The sequence below is a fragment of the Ursus americanus genome, chromosome 14 (assembly GCF_024610735.1).
Source record: "Ursus americanus isolate L20-20 chromosome 14, mUrsAme1.1.p, whole genome shotgun sequence".
Lineage (NCBI taxonomy): Eukaryota > Metazoa > Chordata > Mammalia > Carnivora > Ursidae > Ursus > Ursus americanus.
Window position 1 is genome coordinate 3,450,364 of NC_142140.1, and position 14,772 is coordinate 3,465,135.

General features: G+C 48.2%; 1 protein-coding gene across 1 annotated transcript in view; it reads right to left on the reverse strand.

Annotated features, from left to right (window-relative positions):
• IQSEC1 (IQ motif and Sec7 domain ArfGEF 1) overlaps nucleotides 1-14,772 on the reverse strand; it is a 379,884-nt gene that overhangs the window by 258,101 nt on the left and 107,011 nt on the right. The window contains exon 2 of the mRNA XM_087866742.1: nucleotides 57-86. Coding sequence (XP_087722868.1) covers nucleotides 57-86 — 30 coding nt within the window. The remainder of the gene's footprint in view (nucleotides 1-56; nucleotides 87-14,772) is intronic.

The window sequence follows — 14,772 nt, forward strand, 5'->3', positions numbered from 1 at the left end:
AAGCCACCCACTCCCCGGACGCAAGAAGCTCATGCGGAGGCTGATGGCCCACATACCTGACACTCCGGGAACTTTCTCCTTCAGACCTGCAAAGAGAGAGAACACACACTTAGAATGCAAGTAAGTACCCTCCAGTATGGGGGATCCGCATGAGGACGTTAGATATGGGCACCCATGAGGTCCCCAGCGACCCTGGGAGCCCTTCTCCAGCCTCAGCAGACTGCCCCCAGCCCCAGTCCCCAGGGTGCGCCATTGCTGGGCTTTTGACCTAGAACTCCACCCTGAAAACCACCTCCTCCTGGAAGCTTTCGGCTGGTTTCCCAACCCCCTCCAGTGCACATCACCTTGGCTGTCATCATCACTCCCAGAGGGGGGGCCTGTGGCTCCAGAACTCTGTGCCCTGGGCCCCGTGAGGCCGCTGTGGAAGGAATGAGTGAGGGACGTGCAGCTGGCCTCCCTGCATCCTCTACTTGGTATTTCCAGCATATAGCCCCACTACCAGCTCCATTTTCAAGTACCCAGAAATCAATTACACCACTTTACAAAGGAGACAAGCCTGAATGTCAAGGAACTGGACAATTAGATCGTATCGCGCACACTTGAACTTTCACGGAGCCTGTGAAATACACGGCATCCCTGACAGCGGTGCCTTCGCGCTCTGTAAACCAAAGCAAAGGGACTTGGGGATTCAAATCCTCGAAGCGAAGGGCTTAAAGCCACAGCCGGGCTCCCAGGGTCTGAAGGAGCAAAGGGCTAGAGCAAGCACGTTTGGGAATCTAATCCCTGGACGTCCCAAATTGGATTTTACTGCCAGCGAGCTACAGAAATAAAAACACACTTAACCCAAAGTCTTTTTTTTTTTTTTCAAATTGCCTTTTTCAGTAATTTTGCAGACTAGCTGCATGGCCCCATCAGCACTGAAGCCCAGGGGAATGGCTTCTCCCACTGAGCCGGCCTTGCTGATCTTAGGAGAGCATCCCACGTCCTTTCCTACGTCTGCCGTGACACATGCTACAGATTTTCACAGCACGCTGGCCGGCCCAGCGTGGTCCACACTGTGCGGAAGAGGGACTGAGGCTCGCGCAGGCTGTGTAAATTCACAGTGGCACGACCAGCCAGCATGGGGGTGCCCTCCTGCCGCACCTCAACGGCTGACAAGCACACCGGACCCCTTCTGTCGTGTTAGAGGTCAGGGTGGAGGTTCCTTGGGCGGATGACGGAAGGGGGCCCTGAGGGCTTGTAGGTGCTGCTCATGTTTGTGTCCCGATCCAGGTCCTGGTTACCCAGGGGCAAAATCGCGATTAATAAAAAGTATATATTTGGTCACTCAGATTACCAAAATGTGTGTCTCATATATTTGGTCTTTGTGCACAGTTCCTGGCTCCCAGCACCCCAACCCTTGCAATTTTCTTTCTTTCTTTTTTTTAAAAAACATTTATTCATTTATTTGAGAGGGAGCGAGCAAAAACGCACGTGCGGTGGAGGGGCAGAGGGAGAGGGAGAGAGAATCTCAAGCAGACTCCCCACAGAGTGGGGAGCCTGACCTGGGGCTTGGTCCCAGGACCCAGGGATCATGACCTGAGCTGAAATCAAGAGTCAGACTCAACAGGCACCCCCAAACCCTTGGAATTTCTGAGCAATGAGAGCAATGGGAACATCTTTTGTTACACTATTAGGTCTCTAGTCCTCAGTCCCTGAAATCACTTCAGAGCCCCTTTCCACCATAACTAGGGTCATGTTAATGAGGTGACTTCTGAAAAGCACCTAAGGATGGGGGCTGGTTGTGAGGGGAACCAACCAAGAATAGACGGTTGGAACTTTCAGTCCCACTCCCTGACCTTCAGGGAGGGAAGAAAAGGCTGGAGGTTGAATCAATCACCAACGGCCAATGATTTAATCAGTCAGGTCTACGTAATGAAGCCTCCAGAAAAATCCAAAGGGATGGGGTTCAAAGAGCTTCAGTTGGTGAACACACAGAGATTCGGGGACGGTGGTGTGCCCAGAGGGCAGGGAAGCTCCACGCCCCTGCCCCATCCCTTGCCCTGTGCATCTCTCCGACCTGGCTGTCCCCGAGTTACGTCCTTTTAGAAGAAGCCAGTACTGTAGTGAGTACACTGGTTTCCTGAATTCTGTGAGCCACTCAAATTAATTGAACCCAAGGGGGAAGTCACGGGAACCTCTGATTTATAGCCAGTTGGTCAGAAGCACAGGTAACAAGCTAAGCTTGCGACTGGCATCTGAAGTGGGGGTGGGAGCAGTCTTGCAGGACTGAGCCCTTCATGTGGGGGATCTGAGGCTATCTCCGGGTAGAGAGTGATAGAATTGGGTTGAATCAGAGGACACGCAGTGGGTGTTAGAGAATGGCTTGGTGGTGTGGGCACTCGCCCCCCTCCCACACGTGTTGGAACTGGGTACCAGAGTCTCTCCTGGGAGACCCACGGTGTGAAAACCCACCCTGCTGCACACTTACGACACAAACACTTTCAGTATATGTGCTGTGTTATTAAAAAATTGAAAAATATATAATACAGAGAAGATTAGTGGTGAGCTGATAATTGTTGAAGTTGGATATATCGCGGCGGGGGGGAGTCCGGACACTGTGTTGCCTACTTTTGTGCGTGTTTGAAGTTTTCCACAAGTTGGAAAAACAGTTTTGGTAGGATGAGTAGGTGTGGAGCTCTAACGTACAGCATGGTTACTATGGTTAATAAGGGCAGATGGTGTACTAGAAATTTGCTAGAATAAATTTCAGGTGCTTGCACCACAAAAAATAAAGACAATTATGTAAGGAGAGGAACACGTTAGTCAGCTTGCCTGTAGTGGTCATTTTACTGTATATATGTATACCAAAACATGTGGTACACCTTAAATAGACACCATTTTTATTAAAAAAAAAAAAAAAAGACGAGGTCTGTGACGTGAGTGGCCAGTGGCTGTACGTGGACTCTGTGACTTCTGTGATGGCAGAAATGACGCCCCTGCCAGGTTCAGCCCTAACCTTTGAAAGAACTGGCAACTTTTGCTTTCCTGCTCTTAAGAAACCAACTGCCATGCTGAGAGGAAGCCCAAGCTAACACGTGGAGGAGGAGGGGAGGCCAGAGAGGGGGAGGGGGAGGAAGAGGAGGGGGAAAGGGAGGGGGAGGAGGGAGGGGAAGGCTCCCGGCCAACAGCCCCAGCTGAGTCTCCAGCTGCCAGCCACCGTGAGCAAAACCTCAGCTGATGTCACACACGGCACAGAGGAGCTGTCCCCACAGGCCTTGCTCAAACTGTGAAATCCGGATGGATTTCCAGCCTCAGGGCCTTTGCACACACTCTTCCTCCCGCCTGCAGTCCTTTATGTAGTTAACACCCCCTGACTATCAGTCACTTTCTGCCACTGTGTCCCTCACTCGGGGGCATCTCTGGCCACCTTCTCCAAACTCAGCCAGGCCTCCCTCCCTGTTAGGCCTCTCAAGCAGCCCATCCCTCCCCCACAGCAGGGGCCAGTCTGCAGCTGAGATCTCTTGGAATAACGGTTCGATTAATACCACTCCGCGCTTCCCCACATCATCACAGGGCCTGGCACACATAAGTGCTCCGTTGTAGAAAAGACGGTGTTACCCAGGAAAGTAAGAGCACCCCCTGACCCACAAGTTGTGCTCCGAGGTACAAACACCAGTGAGGCACACATCATGGCCGAGGTGTGGTGCTCCCAGAGCCCCGAGCTGGAATGCATCACGGCAGGAAAATGGATGAATGTGGCCCAGCCACACAAAACAAGGGACACCAAGCAGCCAGGGGAACACAAGCCCCGGCCGCCCCCAGCAGCAGGGCGAGTGGCCTAGGTGGCCAAAGAGGGCACACGTCACGATCCATCGGACTGAAGCAAAACAGGCGAAACTCAGTGCCTCAGCTGAGAGATGCCCAGCTGGGAGTTAAACCGTGAAGCCAAGCAGGGACGTGACTGTCAAGAAGTCAGGGCATGCGTCACCCCCCAGAGAGGACTTGCTGTCAGAGGAACATTAAGGGCTTTCCAGGCTGCTGGGCTTGGGTGCTGAATACAGCTGCCTACACCGGAGTGAATCTTTAAACCGCACCCACACACAAACACATGCATGTGCACACAGATTTTGTATGCCCTCTGCGTGTGTAAGTCACGATTTCAAAATGGAAAACGTGAACAACGGTTCAACAAAGTGATGAGCTGTTTTAAAAGGGGGAATGAGTCCCTGCTTTGTTCCTCAAACCTCCAGGCCGTGGTCACAGGTGGGCGTCTCTGGCAGCGCCCAAACTCCCCTGTGCTCTCACTGGTAGCAAATAACATGAAAAGCAGGTATTTCCCAGCCACGTGTGTTCCAGATGCCTGAACGTAAACCCCTTGCTCTAGAAGGACCGTGGACTCCCTGCCCAGCAATTTCAAGTGGCATCAGCACACACCAACACAGGCCACAGCCCCCCAAGCTGGCGGCTGATGGAAACCAGAATGGCCAACGGAAGGGTGTGCTGCTTCCCCCGCCAGGGGATGCAACCAGGTGCAGATGTGCCCTCTGTTAGCTGGAAGCCTTTCCAGATTTGCCCTCAGGGAGCCTGAAGCCAACGCAAGCCACAGAGGCATGAGGATGGGCCATCCCCAGGAGCAGCAGCAGAGGACCGTGTTTTGTGTTTATTTTCCATCTCATCAGAGCTGCGACAGAAACAAAAGCAAGCAGGGGCTGTGTGTGCACGGGTGTGCATACGTGCATGGGTGTGAGTGCACATGGGCATGTGCGTGTGTGTGTCTCACTCTTCATCTCTGTCTTGACCTCTCGCCCTGGGGGAAGCCTTGTCCTGTGAGCAGCCGTGGAGACACCCACGTGGTAAGAACCTGATGGTCTGCCGCCGGCCACACGAGTGAGCTTACAGGTACAGCCGCCCCAGCCAACGCCTTGCTGGCGATCTCAGAGCCGCTGAGTCAGAACCATCCAGAGAGGCTGCTCCCAGGCTCCCACCCCCCCGCACGCCAAGACAAGAAACGATTGCCTCTGTGAGCTGCTAAGGGTTGGGGTCGTTTGTTACGCAGCAGTGGAAAATCCTCCTCCCTCGCATCACCGGCTGGGGAGCCTTCGCTCAGTCCCACTTGAAGCGATCTTATCTGTGTCTGCTTACTGTGTCTGTCTTCCTCAATAAGGGGAAGCTCCATGAGGACAAGGGACCTGGAGGTGCCCTGCAGAGTCTCCAGTGCTAAGACGACGTAGAGGCTCCTGGTTAAATGGCTGAGCTGCAGGGACCCAGCGATGTCAGGAGCCCATCGTTCTGGGATGTCCCGTGTCTGAGAAGCCAGGACATACCAGGAATAGGAACAGATGCGGAGTCAGACCCTCCCAGTCCCGGGCCCAGCACTGCCCCCTTACTGCTGCCAAGCGACCTCAGAATGTCACTCAACCTCTATGAACCTCAGTTTCTTCATCTGTGGGCTGGGGATGCTAAGAGCCCCCAAGAATGCTGTAAGGAGACAAAGCGCATGCGCGACACGAAGTGGTTGATCGATAAAGCTGCTTCCCCCGCCCCCTGCCTGAAGGTGCGATCTGAGGACGCGCGCTCCCTGCCCCTAGGCTGCTGCGCAGCTACTTAGGGCAGACCCGCGGTGCAGGAGGCAAGGGCGGTTCCTTAGTAGAGGACGCATCCCTGCGCAGCAAAGCCCAGCACAGGGCCTGGCGCCCAGCAGGCTGCGGGAGGTGTTTGCTGTGTGAACCCAAGACGGAGCTGACTGCAAACTCCCACGCTAACAGCAGCGCACAGCGGTCCCCTTTTAAACCAAGGATGGCATATTCAGAACCCCAGGTTCAAATTTGAACCTCACGGCATATTGTCACGGTCTTAGGGCAGAAGGAGTAATAAATGATGTGGCAAGAAAGGGCAGAAAGGGGTCGGGCTGAACTCTGGGGAGGGTGATGCCCTCTGTGCAGGCACGGCCGTGCATCAGCGTGGGTGAGGCAGCAGGTGGCTGGGAGCGTACTGGAGCCCTCTGGTTCCCTGCCAGAGAGGGTGAGAACCAGGAACAGGATGACTTTCCAGATTGGTATGAACAGATGCAAGGTCACAGATGCAGCCTCACACCTGTTAAACCAACTCCGGGAGCCAGCCTGAGGCTTACATGTGCGCATGCTCGGGCCACGACGCCTTCATTGGCGTTGCCCCGACGCACCAGGAGTTTATATGGGAGGTGAAGGCAAGGGGGTAGGGAAGTGAGACAAGGAAGAGACTGCAGTTAATCATGGGTGTTATCAGGCCGCCCACCGTGCAGGAGCCCACCACTGCGGGAGCCCACCCCTGGGGACGACAGGAAGCCAGTCCACCAGGAAGCCCTGGGACAGTGAGAGCTCTCCCAGCCAAGAGACAAGGCAGTGGGGCACTGGCTGACGTCTCCTGGAGACGCTAAGTCCGCACGCTTCAGCCTGCTGCACAAGTGACCAAGGGGTCTCCAGCAGCAGGAAAAATCCCCAGGCAGTGAGAAGGCAGGCCACTGTGTACTGAGGAGGCTAGGGCTAGGGGCTCCGATGGCCAGTGCTCTCTGGATTAAGAGAAAGCTTCCTGCTGTCCTTAAGACAATACAATGGACGATCTGAGCCTTCATGTGGCTTTCAGAAGGGTGTAAGTGACCATTTTTGTTGCTCTTGTTTTGATTCCGTGGTGGAACTTGCAGACTGATTCATTGAATATGCGTGCCAATCCCCTCCTTCCAGGCCTGGCTCTACATTAGTCAGTCTCTGGAAAAACTGAAACCTACATTTCCCAGACACCCTTGCAGCTAGGGTTCTGCAGGAGGTCTCAGCTGCTCTGGGCAGATGCCTGCCCGAAGTGTGGAAGGTGGATGTGAGCACCATGCGTGGTGGAGATGAGGTGCCTGGCTGGCAGGGAACAGAAAGTTCTGGCTCTCCCACAGCAGCGGGCTCCAGTGTCTGGGCCTGAGCATCCCAGGCAGTGCTGTGCCCATGGCAACAGTCTCGGGCAGGGTTAGGTGACTGTCTAGGCCGTGTTGTCCCTGGTCATGGTGCATCAAAGCTGATTCCCCTGGTAGTCCTGGAATCTCCATCTGAACACCCAGGAATAAGCCCCACTCTGCTCAAACCAGAAAAACTGGCTTCTGTTGTCTGCAACGAATCACTGTGACGGGCACAAATTCAGATTCTAAAATCACCTCTATTGTTTTTTCTCATGTGGAAGAAATACAGAAAAGCTTAAGAAATACAAGTAAAAAATCATCTGTAATCCCACCACCTGGAGGTAACGGCTGTAATATTTGCATGTCTATCTCTAGGCTTTGTTTTCTACCTTTTTATACAGTCAAAAGACAGTCTGTAGCATTCTGGGCCACCTTTGTTCACTTAATGTGGATTATAAATGTGTCCCACTGGCCCTGTTCCGAGGCCTTCAGCAACCTGGACCAAATCGGGGTCCTCTCTACTTTCTTTTTTTGACCTCCTTAAGGAGGTCTAACTGACCTACACGGAGCTGTACGGATTTCGTGCGTACGACCTGATGACGTGGGAGATAAGTAACACCTGTAAAACCATCATGACTTACACCATAAGCACACCCATCCCCTCCTTTACCCTCTTTTATTTTTTTTCTGATAAGAACACAACCTAAAATCTACCCTCTCAACAACAGTCTTACATGTATAAAATGGCATTATTTATGACAAGCACTGTGCCAGACAGATCTCTAGGACTTACTCATCCTGTACAAGTGAAACTCCGTGCCCTCGATTTGCCCCTCTCCCCAGGCCTGGAAACCACCACTCTACTCTCTTCTTTTATCAATTTGACTATTTCAGCTTCCTCATCTGAGAGGTATTATGTAGTGCTTGTCTCTCCGTGTCTGACTTATCGCCCTTCGCATATGTCCACCAGATTCACCCATCTTGCTGCAAACGGCAGGACTTGCTTCTTTTGAAAGGCTGACTAATATTCCATTGAGATTCTAGACCACATTTTCTCTATCCACTCATCAGTCCATACACATTCGTTTGCTTCCACGTCTTGGCTATTGCACAATGCTTCAATGAACATGGGAGTGCAGCTATCTCTTTGAGATGCTGATTTCTCTTCCTTTGGATACGTACCCAGAGGTGGGATTGATGAATCATACGGTAGCGCTAATTTGTTTTTAAGGTTTTATTTATTTATTTGTCAGGGAGAGAGAGAAAGCACAAGCACAAGAGAGGCACAGATAGAGGGAGATGCAGGCTCCCCGCCAAGCAAGGAGCCTGATGCAGGACTCGATCCCAGGACCCTGGGATCATGACCTGAGCTGAAAGCAGACGCTTAACTGACTGAGCCATCCAGGCATCCCAGTAATTCTAATTTTTTGTCTGGCATTGGTGCCAGGGTAATGTTGGCTTCACAAACTGAGTATTATGAGTACTATGCTTCTCTTTCCAGTTTTTGGAAGCATTTGAAGACTGGTATTAATTCTTCGAATATTTGGTAGAATTCACCTGTGAAGACATCTGGTCCCATTTTCCTTTGTGTTTGGTTACTTATTCAGCCTTCGTATTTATTATTGGTCTGTTCAAACTTCCTCTTTCTTCCTAATTCTATATTTCTAGGGATTTATTCATTTCTTGTGGTTGTCCAATTTATTGGCTTATAAGTGTTCCTAATAGTTTATCTTTTTTATTTCTGTGGCATCTGTTGTGATGCCTTCTCTTCATTTACGGTTTTATTTATTGGAGTCCTCTCTCCTTTTTTCTTAGTTTTGCCAAGGGTTTGTTGATTTTGTTTCTCTTTTCAAAACACCAAACTCTTTGTTTCATTTATTTTTTTCTACTACTTTTCTATGTCCTAGTTCATTTATTTCTGCTCTGATCTTTATCATTTCTTTCATTCTGCTAACTCTGGGTTGTGTTTGTTCTTCTTTTTCTAGTACCGTGAGGTATAAAGTTAGGTGGTTTATTTGAGATTTTTCTTTTTTAATGGAAGTGTTATTAGGTACTTCTTTTTTTTTTTTTTAAGATTTTATTTATTTATCCGACAGAGAGAGAGACAGCCAGAGAGAGAGGGAACACAAGCAGGGGGAGTGGGAGAGGAAAGCAGGCTCATAGCGGAGGAGCTGATGTGGGGCTCGATCCCACAACGCCAGGATCACGCCCTGAGCCGAAGGCAGACGCTTAACCGCTGTGCCACCCAGGCGCCCCTATTAGGTACTTCTTAGTACTGCTTTTGCAAAGTTTTGGTATGCTGTATTTTCATCTTCATTTGTCTTGAAATATCTTCTCATTTCCCTTCTAGTTTCTTCTTTGATCCAATGGTTGTTTAAGAATATGTTTTTTAATTTACATGTATTTATGACTTTCCTCATTTTCTTCAGTTACTGATTTCTAGTTTCATTCCATTGCAGTCAGAAAAGATACGTGGGATGATTTTCATCTTGTTAAATTTGTGAAGACTTGTTTTGTGACCTATTATGTGATTTATCCCAGAGAATGTTCTGTGTGTGCTTGAGAAGAACGTGTATTCAGTGCTGTCGGGCGTTCTGTATATGTCTGTTACATACATTTGGTTTATAGTGTTGTTCGAATCTGTGATTTCCTTATTGATTTTCTGTTTGGATTTCCTGTCCATTATTGAAAGTTGGGTATTAAAGTCCCCCACTATTCTTGTATGCCTATCTATTTCTCCCTTCAGATTTGTCAATATTTGCTTTATATGTTTAGGAACTGATGTTGGGTGTGTATATATTTATAATTATCACATCTTCCTATTGAACTAATCCTGTTGTCATTATAGAATGCCTTCTCTATCTCTTATAGTAGTCTCGACTTACAGTCTATTTTATCTCATATAAGTATAGTCATCCCTGCTCTCTTTTGATCACCATCTACAAGGAGTATCTTTTTCCTAGTCCTTCACTTTCAGTCCTTGTGTGTCTTTAAAGGCACAGTGAGTCTCTTGTACATAGCATATAGTTGGAGCCTGTTGTTTTATCCATTCAATCTTTCTATGCCCTTTGATTGGTGAGTTTAATCCATTTACACTTAATTATTGATACGCAAGGAACTTATTAACATTTTGTTCATCATTTTCTGTCTCTTTTGTAGCTCTTTTGTTCCTCTCTTACTCTTTTGCTGTCTTCTTTTGTGATTTGATGATTTTTTGGTATTAAATGCTTTGCCTCTTTTCCCTTTTTCTCTTGTGTGTCTTCTTTAAGTATTTCCTTTGTGGCTACCATGAGGCTTGCAGAAAACATCTTAGAGTTAGAACAGTCCATTTTAAGCTGCTAACAACTTAATTTCAATCACATACAAAAACTCTACACTTTTACTCCCCTCCCCACCATACTTTATGTTATTGAGGTCACAATTTGCATAGTTTATATTGTATACCCATTAACGGATCTTTGGTAGTTATAGCTTATCCTTAATACTCTTCTCTTTAAATTTTTATACTTGGGTTAAAAGTGATTTATGTACAGTCATTACAGTATTGCATTGTTCTTTGTCTATTTACTCACCTTTACTGGTAAGATTGATACTTTCATATACTTTTGTGTTGCTATTTAGTGACCTTTCATTTCAACTTGACAAACTCCCCTTAGTGCTTCTTGTAAGACAGGTCTAGCGGTAACAAACTCCCTCAAGTTTTGTTTGTCTTGGAAAGTTTTGATCCCACCTTCATTTTTAAAGGACAGTTTTACCAGGTATAGTATTCTTGACTGGCAGATTTTTTTCTTTCAGCATTTTGAATATATCATTCCACTCTTTGCTAGCCTTAAGGTTTCTGCTAAAAATTCTGCTGATAATCTTAATGGAGTTCTCCTATATATGATGAGTTGCTTTTCTCTTGCTGTTTTCAAAATTTTCTCTTTGACTTTTGACAGTTTTAATGTGCTTCAGTATAGACCTTCTTAGATTCAATCTATTTTGTATCTTTTGGACTTCATGAATCTGGATGTCCATTACTTTCCCTAGATTTGGGCAGTTTTCAGCCGTTACTTCTTTAAATAAGCTTTCTGCCCCCCTTCACTTTCTCTTCTTCTGGAACTCCCATTATGTTATACTGGTTTTCTCAATGGTGTCCCATAAGTCCCATAGGCTTTCTTACCCCTTTCTTATTCCTCTTTCATTTTGATTCTCTGAGCAGACAATTTCAAATATCCTGTCTTCAAGTTCACTGATTCTTGATTCTTCCTGATCAAGTCTGCTACTGAAGTTCTCTACTGAATTTTTTCAGCTCAGGCATTATATGCTTTAGCTCCAGAATTTGTTTGGGTTCTTTATGGTTTCTCTTTGTTGAACTTCTCATTTTGATCATGGGTTGTTTTTCTGCTTTTTTAGTTGTCTATCTGTGTTCTCTCATAGTTCAATGAGATTCTTTAAGATGATGATTTCTAAGTTACTGTAAGGCAATTCATAGATCTCCCTTTCTTTGGGGTCAGTTACTGGAGCCTTGTTTTCTTCCTTTGGTGATGTCATGTGTCCCTGATTCTTTGTGATCCTTATAGCCTGTGTTGGTGTCTGCACATTGGAAGAAGTAGTCATCCCTTCCAGCCTTTATGGACTGGCTTTGAGAGGAAAAGACCTTCCTAGACAGCCTCCTAGAGATTCTGGAGCTATCTCAAACCTTTACTGTGGATATGCCTACTTCACTCCCACTCCCTCCTGAGGAGGTAATCTCAGGATTGTGTGCCTCTCTCAACCACACAGAGCCATGCCAGGTGCTCAGAGTTACCTGTTACTTTTCCCTAGGGCAGTAACCAGATATGCCAGGGCACTGGATGCAAGTTCTACTTCCTTCCCTCCCTTCTGAAAGGTATGTCTTACGATTTTGTGCCTTCTCCCTAACCTACACGGTCATGTCGAGTGCCAAGAGTCACCCACCCCTTTTCCATAGGGTAGGGCACCAAAATGCCAGGACATTGGGTACAAGTTCCACTTCTGTCCCTCCCTGCTGAGGGAGCAGTCTGGGAGTCGTGCACCTTCTCTCATCCCTGCAGAGTCAAGCTGGTTGCTGAGATCCTTCCTGGCTGCTGAGATCTGCATGGCATCTGGGGGAGTATATGGGGCACCATCTGAGGGGGATTGTGGTTTGGGGATATATATGCTAGTTGCTATGAGCCTCTGCCCTTTTCTTTGTTCTTAGCTGCTCTCAGATGATCTAACCATACCTATTTCCTCAGTGTTCTAGTGGGCTAAGATAAGCAGGACTTTTGGACATTGCCCCCAAAGGCCAGGGAGCTGGACCCTCACTTGTTTTTTTTTTTCCCCATGGGAGAAGTCATGGGCTGGGGGAATCTCTCTTGGCTCTGAGTTTTGCTGGTCTCAGGGAAGGGTGGTGCAAAATGAAACTTCTCTTTTTACTCTTTTCAACATAACCAGTCTTTGGATTTTGTGGTCCATTGGGGTGCTGATATCTTCAACTGAACTCCAGAGCTCTCACAAAGGTATTTTTGCCTGTAGATGATTGCCAAATCAGTGTTTCTGTGGGAGAAATAAGGGCTGGGACCTTGTATGCTCCCATCTTACTGATATCACTTCCCTTCCCCATCTACTGTTATAACACTCTGCTCTAAGAACAAAACACACGCTCCACCCACAGCCTCTGAGGCCGGAGGAGTCTGGGCCTGCTCCTGGAAGCAGCATCCAGTTTCCTCCTGGCTTGCCCTGATCCAGCCACACATCTTCCGTGATATCCCTCAGACAGCCAAGCACCCCAGCTCCTGATGATTCCTATTCCTTCTCCCACAAAGATCTTTTCCCACATGTTTGTTTTGCCTGCTCCCTCTCATCTTCTGGGTTTCACTATAAATCCCAGCTCCTGGGACAGCCTTTCCCTGTTTGCCCTATTTAAATAGCCCTCTAAACCCATCCGGGATTCTCTACCACATTACCCCATTCTTCCTTCGGTGTACCTGTCCCAGTCTGAAACAGTCTCATTCATCCACTTGGTTACTGTCTGTCTTCCCCAGTAGAATGTCAGCTCCAAGAGAGCAGGCACTGTGTCTGTCTGGTTTACCACTACATTCCCTGCCCATTCCCTGCATTTTTCTTTTAAAGCAATATTTCAAATGTAACATCATGGTCAATGTTTAATGTCTCATAGCTGACTTTGCTTTTCCCATGTATGACCGTGTAGTAGTTTCTAAGCATAAACAACACTGTAATTGACATCTTTGTACATAACAGCCTTTGTCTCTGCCTCTGTGATTCTGTTAAGTAACAGCCTCAGAAGAAGAAATACTGGCTCCCTCAAACAGCATGGATATTTTTAAGGCTCCTTCATACATGTGACCACACTGTATTCCAGAAAGTCTGAATTCAAGACCTAACATAGGTCCCACCACATTGAATGTGAGGGCTAAGAAACAAGAGATGAGTCTTTAGACCAGCAGCACACATGAATCAACTGGGGATCGGATCAAAATTCAGACTCTGCTGAAGGACGTCTGGAATGGGGCTCAAGGAGCTGCATTTCTAACAAACTCCCAGGAGGATTCCCCCAGAGGCTCTCATCTTCATGCTCTCCTGCCTGTTCTTTCCTACCAGTGTCTGGGTTCCATACTGACATAGCCTCTGGGCACCCGTGCCTCTGTCCAGCCCCCAGCTACCCAGGCCAGCAGCCCCAGCAGGAAAGCCTGAGCTTGGTTTCACTGTCTTGCCTCCATTTGGTTCTCAGTTCCAGGCTCCATGACACTTGGTATTATGTGTGGTTCTTAGGGGTTTTGAGTTGGGTTTTCGACTAGTTGTGGGGTGAATTTATCCCTTAAGATCCTAGGATGCTCCACTGCCCTGGATGTGGGAGGAGACATCTGTGACTGTTTTTCCTGTCTGCCCTCTTTTTCCTCATGCCAACAATATCTCTGTTTTTCCTTGGAAGACCTTGTCCCCTCAGCCCTTCCTAGTCTGTATGATCTGGGGGGATGTTAACTCTCTGTAATACCAGAATCAAAAGGTGAGCACATAACCTAGATGTGGCCAATCAGTGGATTTCATCCTGTTTCAGTAACCGGTTCAATGCTGGACATGTGACCTGGGCCCAAGCAAACCCACGCCGGGACTTGCAACAGAACCTTTGTGAGTGAGAAGCTCTCTCCCCTTGGGGAGGTGTGAGGGCTGCTACATGCAGCAAACTGACCGGACAGGGAGACCAATATGGAAAGCAGGGCTGAGGTAACTCCTGATAACATACTTTGAGCCCCTGGATCAAGCCAGACCTGATGCTGATGTGATTTAGACAGGAGTGGGCTACAGTGGAGCTATGACCAAAGCCATCAAAGCAACAAGCTAGCTCGAGCACTGATGCTTGTGCACGTCAGTGTGTTCAGTACGAACTACGGAGGGAAGGGGACTGCCGACAGAGAAACCCCAAGACTGTGCACGCACACACACATCACACTCACAGTTCAGGCCAGAATAGTGTGGATCACGGGGGGGGGGGGGTGGGGAGGAATTGCAGTCAACGGAGAGGAGGTCTGCTCTAGTCGAATAGGAGGTTTTACCACATTATTGGCATCTTTGCATGATACACAATTAGCTTTGAAACAAGAATAAAAATAAGAGACGCATTAGTCAGCTATAAAGTAGCTTAATGTGTGCATGAATCGAAACAGCATTTAAATATGGTTCAGCAGCCTATCCGGAGTCTTTAAAAAGCCTGTGCCATTTATCTGTCCCCAAGGAGGAAATCCTCAGTGTTGCTGCTGTCTCCTTCTTGTGTATGAAGAGGGACTTCAAATGCATCGTCTGGTGGGATCTGTGGAGGACAGGAGGCTGGGTCAAGGTCACACAGGCTGCTGGGGCACAGAAGACTTGTG